The sequence below is a fragment of the Phasianus colchicus genome, chromosome 1 (genome assembly GCF_987193195.1).
Source record: "Phasianus colchicus chromosome 1, bPhaCol1.hap1.1, whole genome shotgun sequence".
In the NCBI taxonomy this organism is placed as follows: Eukaryota; Metazoa; Chordata; class Aves; order Galliformes; family Phasianidae; genus Phasianus; species Phasianus colchicus.
The window spans coordinates 78,524,300-78,548,470 of record NC_143436.1 but is presented as its reverse complement, the minus strand read 5'-3'; the positions used below and the strand labels follow the sequence as shown (position 1 = coordinate 78,548,470).

Sequence of the window (24,171 nt, the reverse complement as noted above, 5' to 3'; positions counted from 1 at the left end):
TTGCAGTTACAAGAAGTTTCATTTTGATCTCAGTAAGTCTAGGACTTCACTCTAAGATAAACAGTGGAGAAAACAGTCATAATTTAGTAGTCATTTATGACCAACAACCTTATAGATGTATTTATTTTGAGATTTACAGTATAGCTTTGGTTAGTGAGTGAAGTAAAACTTATCAGTTTTTCAACTTCACATTTGTATTATCTTTCTGGAACAGAAGGAGAATTAGGAAAATGCCCGTGAAATTACTACAGTCCCTGGCTTGCCAGGTCATTGCTCATCCTGGATCTATTCCTGAACAGCTTAATTTAAGTCAGTTTTTCAAGCATCATCTCATAGACTTATTTCTTCTTCTCCTAGGTACACCTATGGCCAGCCTGTTGAGGGTAAAGTCCAGCTCAGTGTGTGCAGGGATTTTGATTCATATGGGAGGTGCAAGAAAAGCCCAGTTTGTCAATCATTTACCAAAGATGTATGATGCATAATTACTGTTCCTCTTTATGCTTGCTCTCTCCACAGTGCTCCTGCATCTCTTCCTTTGCTGCACTTTTTTTTCCCTTTCATTGTTGCTTCACTTTACTCTATTCGTCTATTTGCTTAGATCACTTCCAGGAACTCAGAGCATTTAGTTCTCTTCTTGGTTTTAGGCCTGATGAAGTACTGACATGTTCTTTCTCAGTTTCCCACCTGAAATGTGCATAATGATCCTGTCCTGTATAATAATTTTGAAAGTAATGAGAGAATACTCCTTTTTGAAAGCTTTGGAAAATTCTCCACTTGACAGCAGAGAACTCAACTGATAAGATTCAGTAAACAATTTTTGCCCATTTTCACTCTGCTGTGGAAGGCCTGTCATTTATCAGGTGGAATAAGTGATCTGCAGATATGGGAAGTATACAGACCCAATAACTTTACTTTCATTTGTCTCACTGGTTATAAATCATTATAAGCAGAGATTATCTGTATCCATTCAATACTATGCAACACTGTGTTTCTAAGACAGTGTACTAAGAAATTAAAAAATAATGGAAAGAAAAGAGAGCATACAATGTACTCATGATTGATTTTGTATGCATCAGTATTCTCCCAGACTCCCCAGAGTCAAGATCTGCCTGACAGGGAGAGTAAGATAGAACAACTATTTGCAAGAGTTTCTTGGTCTCCTCTCATGTCGAAACTGATGGGAGTGTCATTCATCTCCCACTGTTTCCAGGCAATGCTGGACACTTCGTAAGACAGAAAAAATGGGAGTTTGATGCAGCATACTGTCCTGGGTCATAGGTGTAAGGCAATGTCACAAGAAGCATCTGCACAAGACTTCAGTAATGGTTAAAGACATCAGTAAATAAAGGTCTTGTATATTGCCAACATCTTTTGTAAACTGTGATCCTTCTAACAGGATTAGTTTTCTTCACTTTCCAGCTGGATACAGATGGCTGCTTCTCCCAGGTTCTCAGCTCCAAGGTCTTTGAACTAAATCGCATTGGTTACAAGAGGAATCTTGATGTGAAAGCCACTGTAACGGAGAAAGGAACAGGTAATCCCTTCTACACAGTCAGAAACAACAATGGTGGTATGATCAAAAAAGAAAGGAAGGAGTATTCAACTCCTGTTTTCTGAGCACAAAGATGTATTTTTGAAGAAGAATGTCAATTTTTATAAGCATATTTCCATGCAAATGTTAAGTCATAAGAAGATACAAGATACAAGACAAAGTCTGCACATGTCTTACAGGTCTGCAACTTACAGCTACTCAGTCTATTTCCATAACTCAAGTGATGAGCAGTTTACAGTTTGAGAATGTGGATCATCACTACAGAAGAGGAATTCCTTATTTTGGACAGGTAAATGAGAGCATAAAGTGATTGTACTGAAGATGACTGAGGTGAAATAACAAGGTAACAGTGATGGGAAAGATTGGGGGATTATTTTGGGGAACTGTTTTCTGCCTAGGCTTCTTTCTTTACATATATAATGCCCTATCAGTAATTCTGAACACAGACAAGTATAAGATTGTTTGGGTTTGTGTCTGCCAGAAATACTTTGGATCAAAATAATCCATTAATTAGCATATTTCTAACTTGTATTTTCAACTTTATATAAATTACTGCTTCTCTCTTCAAAAGTGACAAATACAAATGGAAAAAAAAAAAAAAAGTAAAAATACTGGGATATAATGGAAGATAGAATGAAAGAAATTACTTAAAAAAAAAAAAAAAAAAAAAAAAAGGAATTAACAACAGTTTCTTTTTCCAAAAGCCTTTTCATGATTTTCTGTTTAAAGACAAATCCCATATCATTCTCAGTGATTGAAAGGGTAGATATAAATTTATCTTTCTTCCTCTTACATCCGGTTCAGATTTTTTATTTTCAGTGAGGAAAGGATTAGGGGTCATTTTATCAGTGGCACTGAAAGGAAGGAAGTGATTGTCTTTTAAGGAATTTTTCCCCTCTGGAAGATACTCATATGACTTTCTCACTTGTTCTCCACTCCCACCCCATTCTTCAGAGCGCTGTGCATCTTACAATTACTTACCGAAGGAGAGTGGTCAACACGTGCCACAATGAATTCCTGAAATACACACATTTTCCCACATGCTAAATTTTGAATGTAGAATGACATATGATAGGAGGCTGGGATGTCTCCATCTCAGAGACAAAATTTTTTTCAATTATAATCATTTGGCATTTTCTTTGCTTCTGTGGAAGAAAAAAAAAAGAAACAAAAAATGTAGAACTTAATGTCAATGCAACTGCCATAAAAAAACTTTCTCAAAATGCATCCCTTCCTTATCCTGTACTTGTTCCACCTCATGCCATTTGCAATTCTCCCCAGCACTATGAAATGTCTTTTGTGTGTCTACGTGATATGCCTTCACTTTTGTTGCATTCAGTCCACTGAAGTCAACATTTATCGTCAACATTTATCAGAATGACTGTCAGTTCTCTATGTGCATTTTTACTTCAGAGGTAATTTCTCTTCACTCTGTATCTGGACAGTGAGGGTAGTCAGTGTATTTAATATATCATTACTCCTTCTGCTCTTTTTTGTTGTTGTTGTTGTTGTTTGTTTGTTTTTAATAAAAATGAATGCTCATTTCAAGCAACCTAAAATTTATTGAATTGTTTCTGGCATTCGTTATTTCTTTGTTTAATACATAAATAGAACAGATACTGGAGACAGAATGAGAAAAATGTTCAGAACAAAGATGTGAAGAAAAAGTCTTCAGACTTGGAAAGTAACAGCATCAGAGACTAAGAAAGGAAAAAAAGGAGAAAAGTGATTGTATATTTAAACTGGAAATGTATAGTCAGGAAGGAGTGATGTTTAAAGAGATGAGACTTAAGAAGTTCTTGCTCCTCATTCAGTGATGCAACAGCCTCTGAGGAAGCTTCTTTTGCATGCATTAGATAGCAGCCAGACAGTGAAGATACACATTTTTCTAAAGTATTAATTGGAAGGGAGGAGAAAAAGCAATTCTGCTCTGTTGAGAAAGAATGGCTATAAGTTATGCATATCTATTCACAGAAACATAACAATATAAATATATTTATCATTTTCTTCTCCTATAGATCAAGCTGGTAGACAAAGACAACTCTCCTATTTCTAATAAAGTTATCCAGCTATTTGTTAATAACAAGAATACGCACAACTTCACCACTGATGTTAATGGTATTGCTCTGTTTAGCATTGACACATCCAGAATGTTTGATCCTGAGCTTAGTCTGAAAGTGAGTACAGAAAAAGATGGGAGGGGAGGGGAGGGGAGGGGAGAGGAGGGGAGGGATAGGATGGAGGAGAGGGGGAGGGAGATGGAAACGGAGACAGAGAAAACTGATCTTAAACTGAACCCCAAAAGATGGGATGAGGTTTGACTTCTGGTAATAAAATATATTTTGTCTTACTTCATGTTCTAGAGTTCTCAAAAAAAAAAAAAAAAAAAAAAAAAAAAAAGCCATAAAAGAAGTGAGGAAAGCACCTGAGTTGTTGCAATACAATGTCTTGCTGCAAGGCTGCAAGGTCATTGTGCTACTTCTTCCTTACCTGTTTGAGTTTAGATGTGATTCTTAGATTTGTGGATTCTGTGAACTAATCTTTCTGATGTATGTGACAATGATTTCCCTAGTGAGCTTGTTTGTTTTCCTTTTCTTCTCTTCTACCTCTCCTAATCAGGCAATATACAAAACCAGTGACCAGTGCCATTCTGAAGGCTGGATAGAGCCTTCCTACCCAGATGCATCTCTCTCTGTCCAGCGCTTGTACTCCTGGACTAGCAGTTTTGTGAGGATTGATCCACTGTGGAAATATATGAGCTGTGGGCAGAAGAGGATGATCACTGTGTACTACATCTTGAACACAGAAGGATATGAGAATATCAGTATCGTGAACTTCTACTATGTGGTGAGTATAGGTTTATTGCACAATTTCACTGAAAGGGCTTTACCAGGAACCTCTCTGGCAGTCCATCTACAGCAGTTATGGTAGTGAGCTCTTTCAGTTTCTGGAAGCCACTTCAATGACCAGTAACCTAGGATCAGAAACAGTACCAAACTGACTTAGAAAAAACCACTCACTCAGGCAAAATAATCTGACATATCTGGCCAGGTTACTTTATTTTATAGCAAGTAACCACGTTTAACCATTTTTATACTGTCTTAGGCCATGGTTCATTTCCTTTCTGTCCAATAAACTTTTTCCTTACCCTAGTCCCTTATGTCATTTTTTCTGCTGCTTCCTGGCCAGCGGCAGCAGCAGTGGCAGCATCTAGCATGCCTTATGGCTGATATCTAAACATCTGAAGCCATGCTAATGTGCGTGTATCAATTGTCATGTTGATGCATGTTGAATTTGATTGTCACTTTCTTCTTCCAACCTCTAATAGTCCATAAATGTATTGCCATTTTCTTTATAGGGCATGGCAAAAGGCAAGATTGTCCTCACAGGGGAAATTAAAGTTAATATCCAGGCTGGTAAGTTAAGTTGTCATCATCAGGTTTCTGCATTTAAAAAATAAATGGGTAAACTGGGGAAATGGGGACCAAGACAACATTTCTTGGATGTGCACAGCAGCTATGGGATGGCTGTATTGCCTTTCACCAATGCATGTGTGCATGATTCTATCACTACAATTGATAAATAAATAATAATAATAATAAAATCAGGTGTAGTTCAGAAACCAGTTTCAGGTGAGTCAAGAAGCAGTGTCATGTAAAGATCTTTCCAAAGGATTATGGAGGGAATGCAGGTCTGGTCTGGAGGGCTGTTTGGCCACGTGTTCAAACTCACAGTAAATCTGAAGGCATCTGGATCTAAACTCTGACATGTCACCTCCTGGCCACTGTCTGTTACTCCAGCATTTTTCAGTTTATAGTCCAACTGCAGATTGCTCCATGGACTGGTACAGATGCTTGTCTGTCTGTACGGTAGCTACAACAGCAGACCTTTGTGTTTGTCTCTGTATTAATCTCTTCTTCTCAAATAACAGATCAAAACGGCACCTTCATGATTCCACTTGTGGTCAGCGAGAAAATGGCTCCAGCCCTTCGGTTGCTTGTATATATGTTACACCCTGCCAAGGAGCTGGTAGCAGACAGTGTCCGATTCCCAATTGAGAAGTGCTTCAAAAACAAGGTGAGAAGCACTAATAATGATTCTTACCTGTTGCCAAATGAATACAAATCCTTTGTGCACACATACACAACAGTTTTATTTCTTCTTCATTCTCCTTTTTTTCTCTTTGGCCTTATATCTTTTCTTTACTTCCACCTATCCTCATTGCCAAAGGGCAAATCCTCTAAAATTAAAATCTACTTTTCTGAAAACACACTACTCTCAAATTCTAGCTGCTTCTCTAAAACTATACTAGTGTCCTATATAGTTTGGAGTGCCTGTTTTTTAACCATTAAAATATGTTTTAGTCTTACTCCACTTCACAGTGTAATTTAATTTTTTACACTTTTTCTGATGAATAGAAATGCAGTTTATGTTTATCACAATTAAATACACAGGTTGCTCAAAAGTAATACCTCCTATTTTTTTCCATGGAAACTACAACAGGTACAAAGAGCACAGTAATATGGTTTGACATAACAATAATATTCTCAGCTACAAAACATAGTCACCACCACTAGTTATTCATTTTCACCAGCAAAAAACAAAATCCTGCATGCCATTAAAATATGCACAGCCATCTTGAACATGGTTTGTCTTTCATGTCACTGTTCCTACTGCTGAAATGCACCACCCACTGCTTCACTGTGCTAACAACCAGTCTATAGTCTTCATAAACATTCATGTAAGTACTGATGAATGTCAGTGGGTGCAATTATTTCACCTAGAGGAATTCAGTGATTCACAATTGCTTCATATGTACTTGCACATCGAATGCCACTTTGTTGGACTGCCCCTCCACTGCCATCTGTCACATGGCAACAAAATGTAACAAAATACTGGTGGGAACATTCAGCTTCTACTGCCATACCACCTACATCTGCTTCTGAGGTTGTGAGTCAACATAATAAAATAAGGGGCATTACTTTCAGGGCAGCCCTCATACATACAGGAGAAAAAGTTTAAAAAATAAAATAAAATCTTAGGATTTAACTTCTTTTATTTCCTTTTTTGTTTGTTTTTTTTTTTTTTTCCCTTTTAGCAAAACCTGGGCACTGATTCGTAATTTTGAATTGAGATTTCAATTTTAAGGTTTTTTCTTATCTTTTGTTCTTGAAAGATAAAAGATATTCAAACATGAAACAATCAAGAAGATAAAACAAGTGGGGCTAAGCAAAAGTTTTCATTTATCTCTTTTGATCTCCAACAACTATTTTTTCCCTCTTATCTAACACAAGTATCAAGTTCTTTTTTTGCTTTGAAAAGATTCAAAACAGAATTATTTGCACTGTAATTTTTAAGGTAGTACAAACATGTAGTAAAAATATGATCTGCTCATTGTAGTTCTTATTACATGCAGTCAAGTGTCATAATAAGATTTTGTTTGACATAAGCAGCAACAGAATCACATTTTATTTTGAATAACTTCAGGTAGTCCTCATTTAAGTTACCACAACATAGGAATTTAAGTGTGCTTATTGCCTAAGCCTCCGTTATAGTTGAGGCCTGGTTAACAGAGGCAGTGGAGACCAACACCCTCTACTAAGACCCACGGTGCTTTAACAGAAGAATCTTACATTATTCTTCTCAACATCCTGAGAAGCCTTAAGCAGTAAGGATTAGCCATACCAACATGCGTTTGATAAATTTCAGGTCCAGTTGCAATTCTCTGAAAAGCGGATGCTCACCACTTCCAATGTCAGTTTAGTGATTGAAGCTGCTGCTAATTCTTTCTGTGCTGTGAGGGCAGTGGATAAAAGCGTGCTGCTTCTGAAGACTGAGACAGAGTTGTCTGCAGAGACAGTAAGTTACCCAGACAAGTACATTTTCTCCTTCCTTGCAATATTGCTTTATTCTCTATTACAGTTTCTTCACTAGAGATTGTTAGTATGTGTTGGACATCCTCCAGTATTTACATGTGCTGGTCATAATAATACGTACATAATACTCAGACTTCATTTCTTAGCAGTCAGACGTCCTGTAAAGGACGTAGGATTTGATTTAACCAGTGACTCAGTCATTTGGGAAGCTTCAGGAGATGATCACAAGTCAATAAGCATACCGCACAGAGACAGCTTTATCCTGGGTACTATATCCTCTGAAGGATGCAGGACAAGAAAAGACTTGAGAAAGAGTAAAAATTGAAATTGAAGGTGGAAGCCCCAGCTTACTTTGCAGGTAGCAATCACATGATCCTTATGCTCTGTAAGAATCACAGAGTCTCACATAGAATATCCACATTTGGAAGGGGACTCTGTGAAGGTTATCCAGTCCAACACGTTTCTCAAACAGGATCACCTACAACTGGTTGCCCAGGACCATGTACAGATGCCTTTTGAATGTTTCCAAGAAAAGAACTCCACAGCTTCTCTGGGCAACCTGTCCCAGTGCTCCATCACCAGCACACTTCAAAATTTCTTCCTGATGTAGAGAGGGAACAACTTGTATTCCAGTTTGTGCTCACTGCTTCTTGTCATAGCAATAGGCACTGCTAAAAAGATCCTGGCTCTGTCCTCACTGCACCCTCATTTCAGGTAATTATTTACATTAATGTGATACCTCTGAGTCTATTCTTCTCTAAACTAAACAGTCCTAGCTGCAAAATGCTCATCTTTGTGACATTTTGTTGAAGTCTCTCCAGCAGCTCTCCCATCTTTCTTATACTGAGGAGCCCACATTTGGTCTCAGCATACCAGGTGTGGCCTCTCCAGTGCTGAGTGTAGGGAGAGGGTCACCTCCCTCAACCTACTTGATACTATCCTCATAATGTTGCCCAGGAAACAATGGGATTTTGCATATTTGTTGACTCTTGTCCATCAGGACCCAGATCCTTCTCTGAAAAACTGCTTTCCAGCTGATTGACCCCAAGCATATATTGACTATTCTTCCCCAGGGACAGGAGTTTGCACTTCTTCTTTTTTCAGGTTCGTTAGTCTTCTGTAACCCTGTTTCTCTGGCCTGCAGATATCCCTCTGGATGGCATCAAACTAGATCACAGAATCACAGAATCGCCAGGGTTGGAAGGGACCTCAAGGATCATGAATCTCCAACCCCCCTGCCACATGCAGGACCACAAACCATTCCACCTAATGCTAGACCAGACTGCTCAGGGCCCCATCCAATCTGGCCTTGAACACCTCCAGGGACGGGGCATCCACAACCTCCCTGGGCAGCCTGTTCCAGTACCTCACCACTCTCTGTAAAGAATTTCCCTCTGACATCCAACCTAAATCTCCCTTCCCTCGGCATAAAACCATTTCGCCTTGTCCTGCTGTCACTCACCCTTTCAAAGAGTTGATTTCCCTCCTGTTTGTAGGCTCCCTTTAGGTACTGAAATGCTGCAATGAGGTCACCCCGCAGCCTTCTTTTCTCCAGGCTGAACAAGCCCAGCTCCCTCATCCTGTCCTCATAGGGGAGGTGCTCCAGTCCCCTGATCATCTTCGTGGCCCTCCTCTGGACCCTCTCCAACAGCTCCCTGTCTTCCCTGTCTAGATGAGGATACACTCCCATCATCAGATTATTAATGAAGATATTAAACAGGGCTGGATCCAGTATTGACCTCTGGGGTACACATTAGTTACTGTTCTTTGTTCTCACCAGTGATCACCACCTTCTGGGCCTGGCTGTTGAAGAGTTTTCAGTTCAAGTAACAGAGCATGGTTTCAAACAGGCAAGCATCTCAGTGCTGGTAATTGCCAGCACATGACTATGTAATCAAAATTGATCATGTGTTTCCTTCCCTCACAGATATACAACTTGCACCCCATTCAAGACCTACAAGGCTATATATTCAATGGGTTCAATCTAGAAGATGATCCACAAGACCCCTGCATCGCACCTGATAACATCTTTCACAAAGGCTTATATTACAGACCTCTAACTTCTGGATTAGGCCCAGATGTATATCAGTTCCTCAGGGTAAATATCCCATACATAACTTAAATCTGTTGAAGTGAGTTTCTACTTTTGGTTGGATTTGATGATCTTTAGGGTCTTTTCCAACCTGGGCAATTTTATGATTCTATGGTTTTACTTATGTAGTAGCTTTACAAATTTTGCAATGCTCTTAGTAGAACTCATATGTGGAAAATTCTCTGAATTGACATCCATTCTCAATTGATTCTGATTCTGACTCTGTGATTTTCCATTGTGTACAGAACTCCTAAAAGTCTGCATCTAAGTCTCTGGGCATTTATGTGGTGGAAAGGTAGAAATGGGGAGAGGGAGGAATAAAATAAACCTCAGCAGCAATATGGTTATGGCTCACACCAAAATATATTTTTCACAGGATATGGGCATGAAATTTTTTACCAACTCAAAGACTCGCCAACCAGTTGTGTGTACTAGTGGAACAGTAAGACCTCCATCATATTTCTTGAATGCAGGATTCACAGCTTCTACACACCATGTCAAATTATCAGGTAGTATAGGGGATAGGTAAGAGGTTTTATTTTTCTCTTTAAAAAGTAGAATTTTTTTTGGAACAGATGTGGACAGTACTCACAAATCTCCTTTGTCAGTGTTCAGCGTTCAGAACTGTTCTTTTGAATACTATGGCTCAGAATGAGATGGCTTACTATAACAAGTACCCCAAAAACCCTTTCAGGCCTACACTTCTGATTCATATCCAGTTTAATACTGGGAAGTGTTGGCAACTGGGAGAGAGTCAAACAAAAGTGACACTGTTGACAGTGATTCCTTTCTTTCCAGAGGTTACTGAAGAGACAGTGCGTCAGTGTGGCCATCACACAGATTTGGGAGCCAAGTGTCCTGAGTCCTAGTTCTTATGCTCATGTTTAGAGACCAAGAGCAGTTCAATAAATGCTTTTTTTTTTTTCTTAGTAATATAAGGTTATACCAAACTCATGAACACATTAGTGACATTAATTAATACTTGTGTGGAAATACTGAGAGTTTCAGGTAGAAAGAAATGGGTGAACCCTACTTACCCTTCATTCTTGTTCATGCAAATCAAAGCCTGTCCTTTCTGAGAGTCTTTACTACATGAATGAGGACTGACAAAATTTCCACTATCTCTTAACAGCTGAAGTAGCTAGAGAAGAACATGTGAAGAGACACATCCTTGAGACTATTAGGGAATTCTTCCCCGAAACTTGGATTTGGGATATTGTCCTAATAAAGTGAGTACTGCTTCTTCTCCCTCTTTGCTGTACTTTAAAAGTTACTAAATGTCCATATATTCTCCTGCATTATTGTAATTTCTTGCCACCTCTTCTTACTATTTGACCTGGAAGAACCATATTTTTCAGTCTTCTGACCATCTGCCCTCCCTACTTTCATGACAATATTAACCTGTTCCAAAACATCTATTTCCACAATGTGTGTACTATGAGTCATACTCCCTATGAAGAGAAAACCTCTCTTTAAAACACTGGTCTGCAAAACAAGGAATCTGAGTTTTCTTTCCAAAGTTAGGGAAATGATGGGCAGAAGAACTTCCACACTGATTTTTCTGAGAAGGCTTGGATGGTAAATTCTGTGGGGACTTGGATGTGGGACTTCTACAAATAGAATAGTGATAGCATTCATACTGAAAACTTAGAGTTTCTACAGAAAACTAAGTTATATGATGCTTCATCTGTCCAAACTCATTCTTTGTATATTCCCACCAGCTCTACTGGAAAAGCTAGTGTCTCATACACCATCCCTGACACCATCACTGAATGGAAGGCCAGTGCCTTCTGTGTGGAAGAATTGGCTGGATTTGGTATATCTGTGCCTGCTACCCTGACAGCCTTCCAGCCTTTCTTTGTGGACTTGACCTTGCCATACTCCATCATTCACGGAGAAGATTTCCTGCTTAGAGCCAATGTCTTTAACTACCTCAATCACTGCATCAAGGTATGTACTTCTGCCCACCCTTCTAATCCCTATCCCACCTCCAAGCAATCTGCAGGCTTTGTAACCTGGAAAAGCAAGCAAACAGACAAACAATCAAACAAAAAAGAGTATCAAAATGATGGATGCAAATGACTGGATCTGCCTGTGCTTGATTGAGGTACTGCTCTTTCTATCTAATGATAGACTGATAGACTGATAGACACTACAAAACAGGAGGAGATCTATGTGAACTGTGTCTGGAATTTGTCTTCCTGAATAACTTAAAAACAGGAGGAGGTCTATGTGAACTGTGTCTAGGATGTTTGTACAAATAACTGTCTTCTGAGATCTAAGAAAGAAGGGAACAAGTGCTTTGTGGAGTATCATTCACTTTTCAATGTTGTGTAAGCCATCACGGTTCATTGGGGTCCTTTTTTAAGGATATGTGATGTTATGAAGGAATTAAGTGCTTCTACCTCCCAAACAGAAGCGTATGGGAAGAGCAACAAGTGAAGAACAGAAAAACCTTTGTTCCTTGGGACAAAGGTTCTCAAAAGTAGGGAGTATCAAAGTCTCAGTACTTTACCCAAAAGAGTGTATGTGCAGCAAAGAATATTTGTCACAGACAGTGGTTGGCTGTGCTCTCAGTGCTCTGTACTTTCCAGGTAAAATGTCTCCAGACCACAGGTGCGCTGTATCTCTACATTGAAGGAGCTTACACACACTTGAAGAAAGAAAAACAGAGCTCTTTTGTTTGATTTCTTGTTTCTGACGCTAAATCCTAAAATGAGAGGCAACCACAAAGTCTAGACTTCTTTTGCTTAATTTATTTGCTGAAAATCAGCTCTCTGGTCTCAAAAGGAGACCATCACAAAAGGATGAAAAATCAAGACACATCTTAGTAATTTTTATTTCAAACTCTGTTAACAGTTTGACTAGGAAAAAAAAAAAAGAAAGAAAGAAAAAAAAAAAAAGAAAAAGAAAAGCCTAGGGCTTTAAACAGCCTAGTAAAAAATATATCAATTATTGAGGCTTTCATCTCTTCACCTTGTTCTTCAACAGCAACAAAAACAAAGCAAATATTAAATGATATCTTCCTTTGCCAGTTAGTCAGCGCCAGGTCAACTGAACATAATTCCATATCCTGATCCAGAAACAGATATACGAATAGGATATTTAATATCTCAGTGGAGAATGTCAAGAGGAGCAGAAGAGTACACTGCCAAAGTCACATCTGATAGATGATTCACCTGTACACCGTTATCCCAGATTTCAATCTGCTTTATGCTGTTAATACTTGACATAAGTACAGGTGATCCAGCCACTCTCAACGATAAAGCACTATTTTTCTATGGTATAAAATCTTTATCACATCATATTCCTCTCTCTGTTCTCAGATTGACGTTTTGCTGTCAGAATCCCCTGATTATCAGGCAAAACTCATCTCCCCAGAAGATGATGGATGTGTATGTACCAAAAAAAGAAAGTCCTATGTCTGGAATATTTCCCCCAAAGGAATTGGTAAATGGCTTGGAATCTATCTGGTTTCCTGAGACTGTTACTGATCAGTTTATACCTCATCTGTAAACATAATTCTTTTTCAACCTGGATAATTTTGTCTACCCCTATTCCAGCTGTCCAGGCCAAAAGGCCCCTCCAGAAATGAAGTAAATTTATCATTTCAATTTTTAGAGATCAGTTCTCTTCCCATATGTCTTACCTAGAGTAACTGATCATTCATTGTGCTACACTATTTACTCTACTATTCTATAGATAATTGTTATCAGATGCAATTTCTCACTTTAACCATAAATCTTCTTGACAGAGGTCATTTTTCCCTCTTTTCTGCTACTATTTAAGGTGATGTATTATTCAGCATTACGGCTGAGACCAATAATGATGAAGCTTGTGAAGAAGAAGCACTTAGGAACATCAGTACTGACTACAGGGACACCCAGAGCAGGGCATTGTTGGTTGAGGTATTGCTGACAGCACTTCCTTTTTGCCCTGTACTTCCTAGAACAAGAAAAGGAAATTGCAGCAAAAGTACAAAAAGGAAGCAAAAGTTATTCTGGTTCCTTAACAAACTTCTTGTTTGGCTCCACATTCATCTGGCTGGGACCGGGTTGGGCTGTTCAGTCTAATTTCAAGTCCACACCCATCTGATGTCCTCTTCCATGAGGATCACTGCGTGTTGGTAAATGCACATCTTCCTCACAGAGGAGAAGCTGGAAACGAGGGACTTTGTCTGATGGGAACTCACTTTTTGTACTAGCCATAACAAGTATGAACCTGTAAACTATTGCTTCAGTACAGCCATCTTATGATGGAGGAGGATGAGGCTGACTATGAATACTCTTGTCACTGCTTTATTTCTCTATGCTTTGTTCTCACCTGCTGCATATGACTCTTTTTCCCATCACCATTCCAGCCTGAAGGCATAAGAAGGGAAGAGACCCAGAACTCCTTGATCTGCATGAAAGGTGAATGCTCAGTGTTCTTCTGAGAGAAGGGAAGGGAATGGAAGGGAAGGGAAGGGAAGGGAAGTAGAGGAGAAGGGAAGGGAGAAGGGAGGGGAGGGGAGGAGAAGAGAGGGGAGGTTGGATTTTCCACTCATTCGTTGATTCTGTCCCCCCCATTTTTGCAGGAAGTGTTTAAATGGCAGTTGATTATGTATTGTAGCTACTAAATCACAGTGCTTAGTGTTCAACTCACAGCTACAAAATCTGTGTTATCTAGTGCATGTCACTTAAGCACTGTCTATGCTTCAGTCAAAAGTGCTCAGATAAGAAAGAAGGCCTATGAAGAGATCAAGAGGAGATTACCTTTTTTTGCAAAATCTATTCTGGACTGCACACAGTCATGTTTGCTGTTGTCTATTTCAAGGATAACTGCAGCTTTCAGCTTTCTTCTTATAATGGGAATGGAAGAGGGAATACTAACATTACCCTCCATCCCATCTTGATGCTTATTGTAGTTCACAGGGTTGCCTAGAAAAATGCTATAAGAGGCGTAAAGGCAACCCTGACATTCACCAATCATCTCTCCCCAGTACTCCACTGAAGAAATTCAAAGAGTTCACAGACATTACAGTCTGTGAGCAACAGCCTTACCTTGTTCAAACGATTTCTGTTGTGCAATGAGTTACTGCATAATTTGAGCTATTTTTCACTCGATAGTTTTAGCTGTGCTCCCTTCTCCCCTGATATTTTTGCTGTAACCAATCTTCCATACAAATATCCACAATATACTTAATATTTTTCTCCACAGATGATGTCATTACTCAAGATGTTGTAATAGATCTACCTACAAATGTGGTAGAAGGATCACCCAGAGCTTCCTTTTCTGTTGTTGGTAAACATAAAATTAATGAAACATTAAGAAAACTTTAAACTATGAAATGAAAGCTTTGTTGGGCTTTTCTTTCTTTCTGTGGGAAATCTTGAGCAAATACATTGATTCTTATCTTGTCCAGCAATGTTTTTTGCTGCATCTAAAAATCAGTGACATCCTTATTCACATTTCTGTTTAAACTCACTGCATTTGAATGTTTTGCCCACAAGTAGCACAGTTCTGAGTGTGCTACCAGATTCATGCCCATAAGATTTTCTTCCACTCACCTATCTACAAACCAGAGATGCTAATGGAAAGTTTTTGGTCTTGTACTGGCCTTGGTTTCATTATTTTAATAGACATCAAGTGTCTGCTTAAAGTGGCACTAAAATAGGTAGTATTTCTGGAATGGGCAATTTAATCTAATTAAGAAAAGACAGGGCAAGTATTTATTTGTTGACTTGTCAAGCAGAATGGAACAAATCACTCAGAAAATACTTCAGGCTTTCCAACAGAGACTTTCTAACCCAGCCAGGTATTCCATGGCTCTCCCTGTTTCTGTGGCCATGAGTTATGTTAATTCCCCTGGCATGTTTTCTTCACCAGGTGACATCATGGGCACTGCTATGCAGAACATGCATCAGCTCCTTCTCATGCCATTTGGCAATGGGGAGCAGAACATGGTCCTTTTTGCACCAAATATCTATGTACTGAATTATCTGGACAAGACAAGACAGCTGAGTGAAGATGTCAAATCCAAGACCATCGGATACTTAGTGAGCGGTGAGAGTTTTGTGCATCTTTTTACAGTGTGTGCTGAATTACTATTGAGGCCTAGTGAGCAGAAGCAGTAGCATGGCAATTCAAGCAGTATGGCGCTGATGCTGTAGCACAGCTCAGAGATCCACTGCCTTGCTTTTTTTTCTTTCCTTCTCCTGCTCTACCAAAACTTGGTCATCATGTTTCCTTTGAGGTTCCATCTTTAAGTCCCTTCCTCCTCTTCTGCACAAGCACAGCACCTGCCCTAATCCTGCTGGCTTAGGTGGAGCACAGAGCAGACATGCATTACCTATTCTGTGACTCAATGTTCCTACAGGACAGGATGTTGTACTTCTACACTTAAGCTTCTTCAGAGCTTCCCCACTGTATGGCAGATAAATTTCACCTTTTCGTGCTTTCCCATTGTGATTCCACGTAAATCTGTTGGAAAATAGAATCAGTGGGTTTTTTGTTTGTTTGGCTTGTTTGGGGTTTTTTGCTTGTTTGTTTTTAAATTAGATAACATTTTCTCTTTCACATTCTTTCAGGCTACCAGAAGCAGCTATCATACAAACATCCTGATGGGTCCTACAGCGCATTTGGTATTAGAGATAAAGAAGGGAACACCTGGTGAGTGACTGGGAGCAGAAATGGCCTAGAAATGAATTTGCATTGAAATCACATGGTGTAGGTAAAAGACACCTTTGCTAGCTGAGTCAGGTGTACAGAACTTGCTAGGAGTGAAACTCTAAGTACTAAGTGAAATGACTTTCCAGTTCCTATCAGGGAGTGCATACTGATAGTAGGTAGACTAAAAACTTGATTCCTGCTCCTCATTTCTCCTATGGAACCCAATGCATTGCAGTGCTTTGCAACCAGGATCAGCCTCAGAGTGTGCTAGTGTGCTCCATGGATTCTAGCTAGATACAATTCTTTTTGGTACCATTCCTTGGAGAAGTAACAAGAAGAAAGCAAGTCACCAACTTGTTGTCTGTAATTATTCAGGCTTGTGTCTAGCATGAGTGAAAAGGCTGAGTTTTTCTGTTCCTAGATCAGCTCACAGCTTCATGGTTCCCTTGCAGGCTCACTGCTTTTGTGTACAAATCATTTGCAGAAGCTAGTCGCTTCATATTTATTGATGACAATGTCCAGGCTCAAACCCTGATGTGGCTGGCAAGAAAACAGAAGACAGATGGCTGCTTCCAAAGTGCTGGGATACTTGTCAACAATGCCTTGAAGGTGATGAAGAATTACTTTTGTTAAATTTATGCTCTTATCATTGAGATCCTTTCTTATTACCACCAAAACCTATACTTTCCTCTAAATGCTCTACTCTTCTCTGCCTAGGGATACTTCTCCACACCTTACAGTAACTATTTCCAGACCAGTCAGCTTCTTCACTCTCTTTTACATATCTTGCACACCTGCGAGAGGATTACAGGGCAGGATTACAGGAGAGGATTCCTTAAGGGAATTTGTGTTTTTTGAGGATTTTGTATTGCTACTGATGGTAGTTTGTTAGCTGTTGACAATGAGGATTTTGTTGTTTTTGTTGTTTTGTTGTTGTTTTTGTTTATATATATATATATATATATATATATATATGTTTAAATAGTAATGGGCTTTTCTTAGCTTATAATCTATCTCTGCTATATGTGTATTCTCCTTTATTTTTGGATTGCCTGCAGAAACAGCCACAGTCTTCAGCTGGGATATGGCAACTCATATTTGAAAGCTTTTCATTCATCCTATTCACTGGTAATTCCTCTCTCCATATCCTTTTCAGGGAGGAGTAGATAATGAGCTGTCGCTTTCTGCCTATATCACCATTGCCTTGCTAGAAGCTGGGTACTCTATGTCGGTAAGGCGGCCTTTCACTACTGTTATTCATCTGGAATTAGTTCCCAGTTGTTACTTTGTATTCTGTTCCTGCTACAAATAGTCTAGGTAGTAGAGAAAGACAAAGAGATGGAGGGAGAAAGCTCTCAGTTAACATTACCCTGCTTTCAATGACACTGTTCACCTTCAGTTAAAAATTCTTTCTAGGTAGTAGCACACACACTATGGCTTAGCCTCAAATATGACTTAGTCAAGAAGATAAAGCATTAAGGATAAATTTGTAAAATCTAAATGGAACTAAAAGCCATACTGGGAAAAGGAAGATCCACCAGAGTGAAAAGCAGATTTATCTTCTTTGAAAGTGACTACTGATACAGAGGAGAGTACAGTTGAGATGTTAGACTTCAGTGTATCAGTTTCTCTGCCTCTAGTTTGTCATGTACTTTTTGAGAAACTTCCTGATTAAGAAGAACATTAATGAGGACATAGAGTCCAACAGTAAACTTATTTCACTTAATGTAAACCTCTGAGAACTGCTCTAGAAGTAATGCCTCCTATTTTATTATGCTGGTTCATGAAGCCAGAGGTGGATGTTCGTGGTATAGTGATAGAATTTGAACCTCCCTGCCAATATTCCATCAAATTTTATTGCTGTGCAACATATGGGTGGTGTGACGAAATGAGGTCTGACATGGAAGTGCGTGTGAAGCAAAGGTGTGTCACTGGATTCCTCCATGCAGAAAAAATTGCATCCGTTGACATCCACCAATGCTTGCTGAACATTTATGAAGACCAAAGAGTGGATGTGAGCTCAGTGAGACAATGGGTTGTGCGTTTCAGCTGTGGTAACAGCAGCAGTGGGTCATCTCAGCTGGTACAAATTTATGAGTATGGTATGTAGGCTCTTGTTCATCACTGGCAAAAGTCATAGCTAACAGCAGCAACTATGTTGACAGTGTTTTGTAGCTGAGAATTTGCTTTGTCAAATAGTTTTATTGTGGCTGTTGTAGTTTCAATGAAAATAAATAGGCATTATTTTCAACACAACCTGTGTAGTACAACTCCACAGAACTGAATTAAAATTTCAGTAGATCCAATGAGGATAGAGACTATTCTGAAAATATTGGAATTGTTCAAGTCAACAGACTCTTAAATACAAAAGTACAGTGTGAATTGTTACCAGAGAGGTAAGCAGAAGGAATTAGATGTGAAAGAAGCAGAGAAGTCTTCTGTTTATCCACCTACATCTTCAAGAACACACTGAAAATCTGCTCTAATTGTATGGAATTTCAGTCTTCAATCCTTCCTTGTATTCTCTCTCCCAAGGTTACTTTACGATCTTAAGTCTTATTGCCATGATGATGACAGGATGAACAAGAGGTTTAAAGAAACTTTAGGTCTAGGGAGGACAACTGTTCAGAATTCAGACAGATGTTGTTTTGGTTGTTGTTTTTATTTGTTTGTTTGTTTGTTTTTGAAGTACACAGTAATCCGAAATGCCTTCTATTGTCTGGAGACTGCATCTGAGAAAAATGTCAGTGACATTTATACTCAGGCACTTGTGACCTATGCCTTCTGCTTAGCTGGCAAAGCAGAAATATGTGAATCATTCCTTAGAGAACTACAGAAATCAGCAAAGGAAGTTGGTAAGTTTCAGCCATTTCAGGATTTGGGAGGTGGGAAGATGGAATACATTTTACTGATGACATGCACCTTGACAATATTGAGAGTATAGGCAGTGAATTAGAAACCAGACATCTCCAAGTAATTACAGAGAAAACGTACAGCACATCTGTTGCTCTACATTAAGTAGTTATGAGAAAGACCAGGTCACAGTATGTCTCCAGGACAGCATAGAACAGTGACATCAATATTCCATTCTCATTGCTTTTCACCCTCTTTGTTTATTCAGATGGTTCAATGTACTGGGAGCAGAAGCAGAGATCCCCACCTGAAAAATCCTACCTCTTAGACCATGTTCCATCAGCTGAGGTTGAGATCACCAGCTATGTGCTGTTGGCATTGCTCTACAAACCAAATCGCAATCAAGAGGATCTCACAAAGGCCTCAGCAATTGTGCAGTGGATTATCAGACAACAGAATCCCTATGGAGGTTTCTCTTCCACACAGGTGCACAAACTCCCATTCCCCAGTTGGTCCTAGGAACTGGCGCACTACTGCAGCACTTTTGTCAGTGAGGCTATGACTCACTGACAAGTTTTATTTCTCTCTTGTATCTTGCTGTCATGTATATAGAGACCAAGTCTTTTTCTTAGCGAGTCATAAAACCTTTTTGATTATTATTATTTTTTATTATCCCTTCTTAACTATACATAAGTTAAACACATAAGGAGTAATTGGACTAGTAAGAAATCCAGATATTCATGTTAGCAGTAAACCTAAAAAAACCTTTTATTACCAGGTCTTAATTGCTATATGACCAAGAAGTTCTCTGCAGTCCCCTGGGAAATACATGCATTTTCACTTGAAATATCTTATTGAGGTGTGCTCTAGTGCTCATATTTTGTACTCTGAAACCTTTATAATAAGTAGAGAGATTTCTTTCACATTAAAATATGCACATCAGAAGGAAATGCCTCCTTCTATGTGGGAAACTTGGAATCATATAGAAGTTCTGGGTTTCTTTAACCAGGTCAAAGTGGCTTCATTTTGTATTAGAATCGTAATACTGATTTCTTCCACATAATCACATTGTATAACTAACTGTCTTTTATTATTTTTTTTCAGGACACAGTCATTGCTCTTCAAGCCCTTGCTGCTTATGGTGAGGCCACCTATAATTCTGTTACACAAAATGCCATCAAGATCACTTCCAAGAACACTTTCGAGAAAGTATTTACTGTTAATAATGAGAACAGGCTCCTACTGCAACAGACTCCCCTCCCTGAAGTCCCTGGGAAATACAACTTAACAGTGAATGGCACTGGATGTGTACTTATACAAGTAAGTTTCTGCTCTCCTCTTTACTGTATCCTACATTCTGCATGCAATGCAGCTGTGTTTCTGATGACTTTCCACCTCTTTCTTTTTCCTAATTATTTGATTTTCCTAAACTCTTTAAACAATCTTTTCTCTGTTCCATATTCTAACTCCTATGAAATCACAACATGGCAAAAAAAGTTTTTGTAATCAGTAAGTGATTTTTAATGTGTGGTGCCCAGGTACAAGCACCTTTGTGGACAAAATGCAGAAGATGTGTCGATCTTCAACATAATCAAGAATCGTTCACATGCCCTGAAAACTTCACTCAGTCTGATGTTTTATTTTAGAATTCAAAGAAAAATCCTTGGCATATTTAAAAGGGTTCTTTTTTTTTCTCTTCCAGACAGTACTGAGATACAACATTCACCTTCCAGAGGGGGCATTTGGATTTTCTCTCACAGTACAGACATCAAATGCTTCCTGCCCCCAGGATCAACCAGGAAAATTTGATATTGTACTCATAAGCAGGTAATGTGCCACCAACAAACCAGCTGCACAGTTGACGTGCCAAGTAGAGCACTATGTGTATTCAATTTTGCTTAAAGTCATGAACCATGAGCTGATCTATGCTGGACAGTGTTGATGGTATCAACCAATATGACATATTTCCCAAAAGACCATGTGATACTTACACTATTAGTACATAAATTGCTAGCACATGCTTAGCCCCCTCATCCCAGGGTCCTTCCCACAGTGTCTCCCATTTGAGCCAGTCAGCAAGTGCATGTGATTCACCCCATTCTGTCTGTGTTGTATGAGACCAGTAGCTGAGGGAATTTCCTTCCCCTGACACAAACCAGGCTGACTGCGACATCTGTTGTTTCAGTTACACAGGGAAGCGCTCTAGCTCCAACATGGTCATTATTGATGTGAAGATGCTCTCTGGCTTTGTTCCTGTGAAATCTTCCCTGGATAAGGTAAACAACAGAAACATGATTAAATGAGTCACCCAGGTACATAGGAGATACCAGGTTTTGACTATAGGAATTGGATGAAAACAGAGGCATAGTACAAAAAGTACTCACCCAAAAAGTGCAAAGTTTGCAGATGACACCAGGTTAGGTGGGAGTATTGATCCATCTGAGAGCAGTAAGGCTCTGCAGGGAGAACTGTATTGGCTACAGTGATGTCACATGACATTCAAAAAAGCTGAATGCTAGTTCCCACATTTTTCACAACAACCCCTTGCAGTGGCATAGACCTGCTGAAGGATGTCTGGAAAGCTGCCCAGCAGAAAAAGGCCTGGGGGTAATGGTCAACAGCCAGCTGAACATGAGAACATGAGCCAGCAGTGTCCCAGGCAGACAAGAAGGTCAATAGGATACTGGACCTATCAGAAATAGTGTGGCCAATAGGATCAGGGAAGTGATTTTCCCTCTGTACTCAGCAATGGTTAGAACTTACCTTAAGTACTGTGCTCAGTTTAGGCTCCTCACCACAAGATGGATATTCATAAAATCATAGAATCATAGAATGGCCTGGGTTGAAGAGAACCTCTAAGATCATCTAGTTTCAACCCCCCTGCAACAGGCAGGGTCATCAATCACTAGACCAGGCTACCCAGAGCCTCATCCAGCCTGGTCTTGAATGCATCTCCCTCCTGTTTATATACTCCCTTCAAGTACTGGAAGGCAACAATGAGGTCTTCCCAGAGCCTTCTCTTCTTCAAGCTAAACAAGCCCAGTTCCCTCAACTTTTCTTCATAGGAGAGGTGCTCCAGCCCTCTGATCATCTCAGTAATGCTACTCTGGACTTATTCCAAGAGCTCTGCATCTTTCTTGTGCTGGGGGCTCCAGGCCTGGGCACAGTACTTCAGATGGGGCCTCACAAGAGCCAAATAGAGGGGGACAATCACCTCCCTCTCCCTGCTGGCCACCCCTCTTTTAATGCAGCCAGAACGCGGTTGGCCTTCCGGGCTGCAAGCGCTCACTGCTGGCTCTCATTCAGCTTCTTGTCCACCAGGTCCGAGTCCTTCTCCACAGGGCTGCTCTCAAGGAGATCTTCACCAAGTCTGTAAAAACACCTGGGATTGCCCCAGCCCAAATGCAGCACCTTGCACTTGACCTTGTTGAACCTCATTAGGCTCAAATGGGCCCACTTCTCCAGCCTGTCCAGGCCCCTCTGGATGCCTTCCCTTCCCCCTACTGTTATCAATTGCACCTCTCAGCTTGGTGTTACCTGCAAACTTGCTGAGGGTGCACTCAATACCATCATCAGTGTCACTGAAAAAGATATTGAGGAGCACCAGTCACAAGACCAGCACCTGAGGGACATCGCCTGTGACCGGCCTTCACTCTGGCACAGAACCATTAATCACAACCCTGTGGCTACACTCAGACAACCAATTCTTAATCCACCTAACAGTACGTCCTTCAAATCCATACCTCTCCAATTTAGAGAGAAGGATGTGGTGAGGGACCATGTCAAAGGCCTTGCAGAAGTCCAGGTAGATGACATCCGTCACCCTTTCCCTGTCCACTGATGCCGTCACTCCATCATAGAAGGCCACCAGACTGGTCAAGCACGATCTGCCCTTGGTGAAGCCATGCTGGCTGTCTCAAATCACCTCTTTGTCTCGTATGTGCCTTAACACAGCTTCTAGGAGGATCTGCTTCATGATCTTCCCAAGCACAGGGGTGAGGCCCAGCAGCCTCTGGTTCCTCAGGTCTTCCTTTCTCCCTTTCTTAAAAATGGGAGTAATGCTTCCCTTTCTCCAATCACCTAGAACTTCACCCAGCAACCATGATTTTTCAAACATGATGGAGAGTGGCTCAGCAACCACATCAGCCATGTCTTTCAGAATCCCAGGATGGACATCATCTGGCCCCATGGACTTAGACACATTCAGTTTCACGAGGAGGTCTCGGACTTATTTCACTGTTATGGTGGAATGGAATCCACTCCTCTCACCCACACCTAGAGCTTCAGAGTCCTGGCAGACGCGGGGAGGAGCCTGACCACCTGTGAAGACTGAGGCAAAGCCCTTATTGAACTCCTCAGGTTTTTTCATGTCTGAGGAAGCCAGTTCTCCATCTTTATTTATCAGAGGGGGAACACTCTCTTTGATCTGTCTCCTTCTGCCTATGTACCTGTAGAACCCTTTCTTGTTATCTTTCACATCCCTTGCCAAGTTCATCTCTATCTATGCCTTGACTTTCCTGATCTTATTTCTACACATGCGACAATGTCCTTGCATTCTTCCCAGGCTAACAACCCTGCTTCCACTTTCTGTATATTTCTCTCTTTTCCCTAAGTTTAAGCTACAGATCCTTGCTCAGCCATGCCAGTCATCTACCTCTTCTGCTCAGTTTCTTCTGCTGGGGTCTGGAGAGCCATTTTGTCCTCAGAAAGGTGTCCTCAAAGAGCTGCCAGCTCTGTTCTTTTTCTATGCCCTCAAGGACAGTTTTCCAGGAGATCCCACACAGCAGTTCCTTGAGCAGCTGGAATTTTGTTCTCCTGAAGTTTGGGATCCTGACTCTACTTTTTGCCAGGCCTGCATTCCTCCAGATCACAAACTCCACCAGGGCATGATCACTACAGTACAGGCTGCCTCCAATCTTAACCTATCTAATGCTCTCCTCCTCATTGGTGAGCACCAGGTCCAATAAGGCTTCACCTCGGGTCAGTCCATCTAGGGCTGGGAATTTATCCCCAGCAGACTCTAGAATCTCCTGGATTGTCTGCCACCACTGTGCCACTATCCCAGCAGATATCTGGGTGGTTGAAATCCCCCATCAGGACAAGAGCCCATGGGCACAACAACCTCCTGCAGTTGAAGCAAGAAGGCC

The 24,171-nt window shown here is 40.3% G+C and overlaps 1 protein-coding gene across 1 annotated transcript in view; it reads left to right on the top strand.

Annotated features, from left to right (window-relative positions):
- Positions 1-24,171, top strand: part of LOC116239260 (ovostatin) — a 35,670-nt gene that overhangs the window by 5,508 nt on the left and 5,991 nt on the right. The window contains exons 8-32 of the mRNA XM_031609326.2: positions 358-469; positions 1,420-1,534; positions 1,732-1,841; positions 3,571-3,729; positions 4,172-4,399; positions 4,911-4,968; positions 5,484-5,629; positions 7,262-7,411; positions 9,356-9,526; positions 9,897-10,029; positions 10,653-10,749; positions 11,242-11,470; positions 12,847-12,970; positions 13,310-13,428; positions 13,881-13,932; positions 14,720-14,803; positions 15,389-15,565; positions 16,090-16,171; positions 16,624-16,780; positions 17,328-17,402; positions 18,861-19,026; positions 19,293-19,510; positions 20,129-20,344; positions 20,727-20,851; positions 21,210-21,300. Coding sequence (XP_031465186.2) covers positions 358-469; positions 1,420-1,534; positions 1,732-1,841; positions 3,571-3,729; positions 4,172-4,399; positions 4,911-4,968; positions 5,484-5,629; positions 7,262-7,411; positions 9,356-9,526; positions 9,897-10,029; positions 10,653-10,749; positions 11,242-11,470; positions 12,847-12,970; positions 13,310-13,428; positions 13,881-13,932; positions 14,720-14,803; positions 15,389-15,565; positions 16,090-16,171; positions 16,624-16,780; positions 17,328-17,402; positions 18,861-19,026; positions 19,293-19,510; positions 20,129-20,344; positions 20,727-20,851; positions 21,210-21,300 — 3,394 coding nt within the window. The remainder of the gene's footprint in view (positions 1-357; positions 470-1,419; positions 1,535-1,731; positions 1,842-3,570; positions 3,730-4,171; positions 4,400-4,910; positions 4,969-5,483; positions 5,630-7,261; positions 7,412-9,355; positions 9,527-9,896; positions 10,030-10,652; positions 10,750-11,241; positions 11,471-12,846; positions 12,971-13,309; positions 13,429-13,880; positions 13,933-14,719; positions 14,804-15,388; positions 15,566-16,089; positions 16,172-16,623; positions 16,781-17,327; positions 17,403-18,860; positions 19,027-19,292; positions 19,511-20,128; positions 20,345-20,726; positions 20,852-21,209; positions 21,301-24,171) is intronic.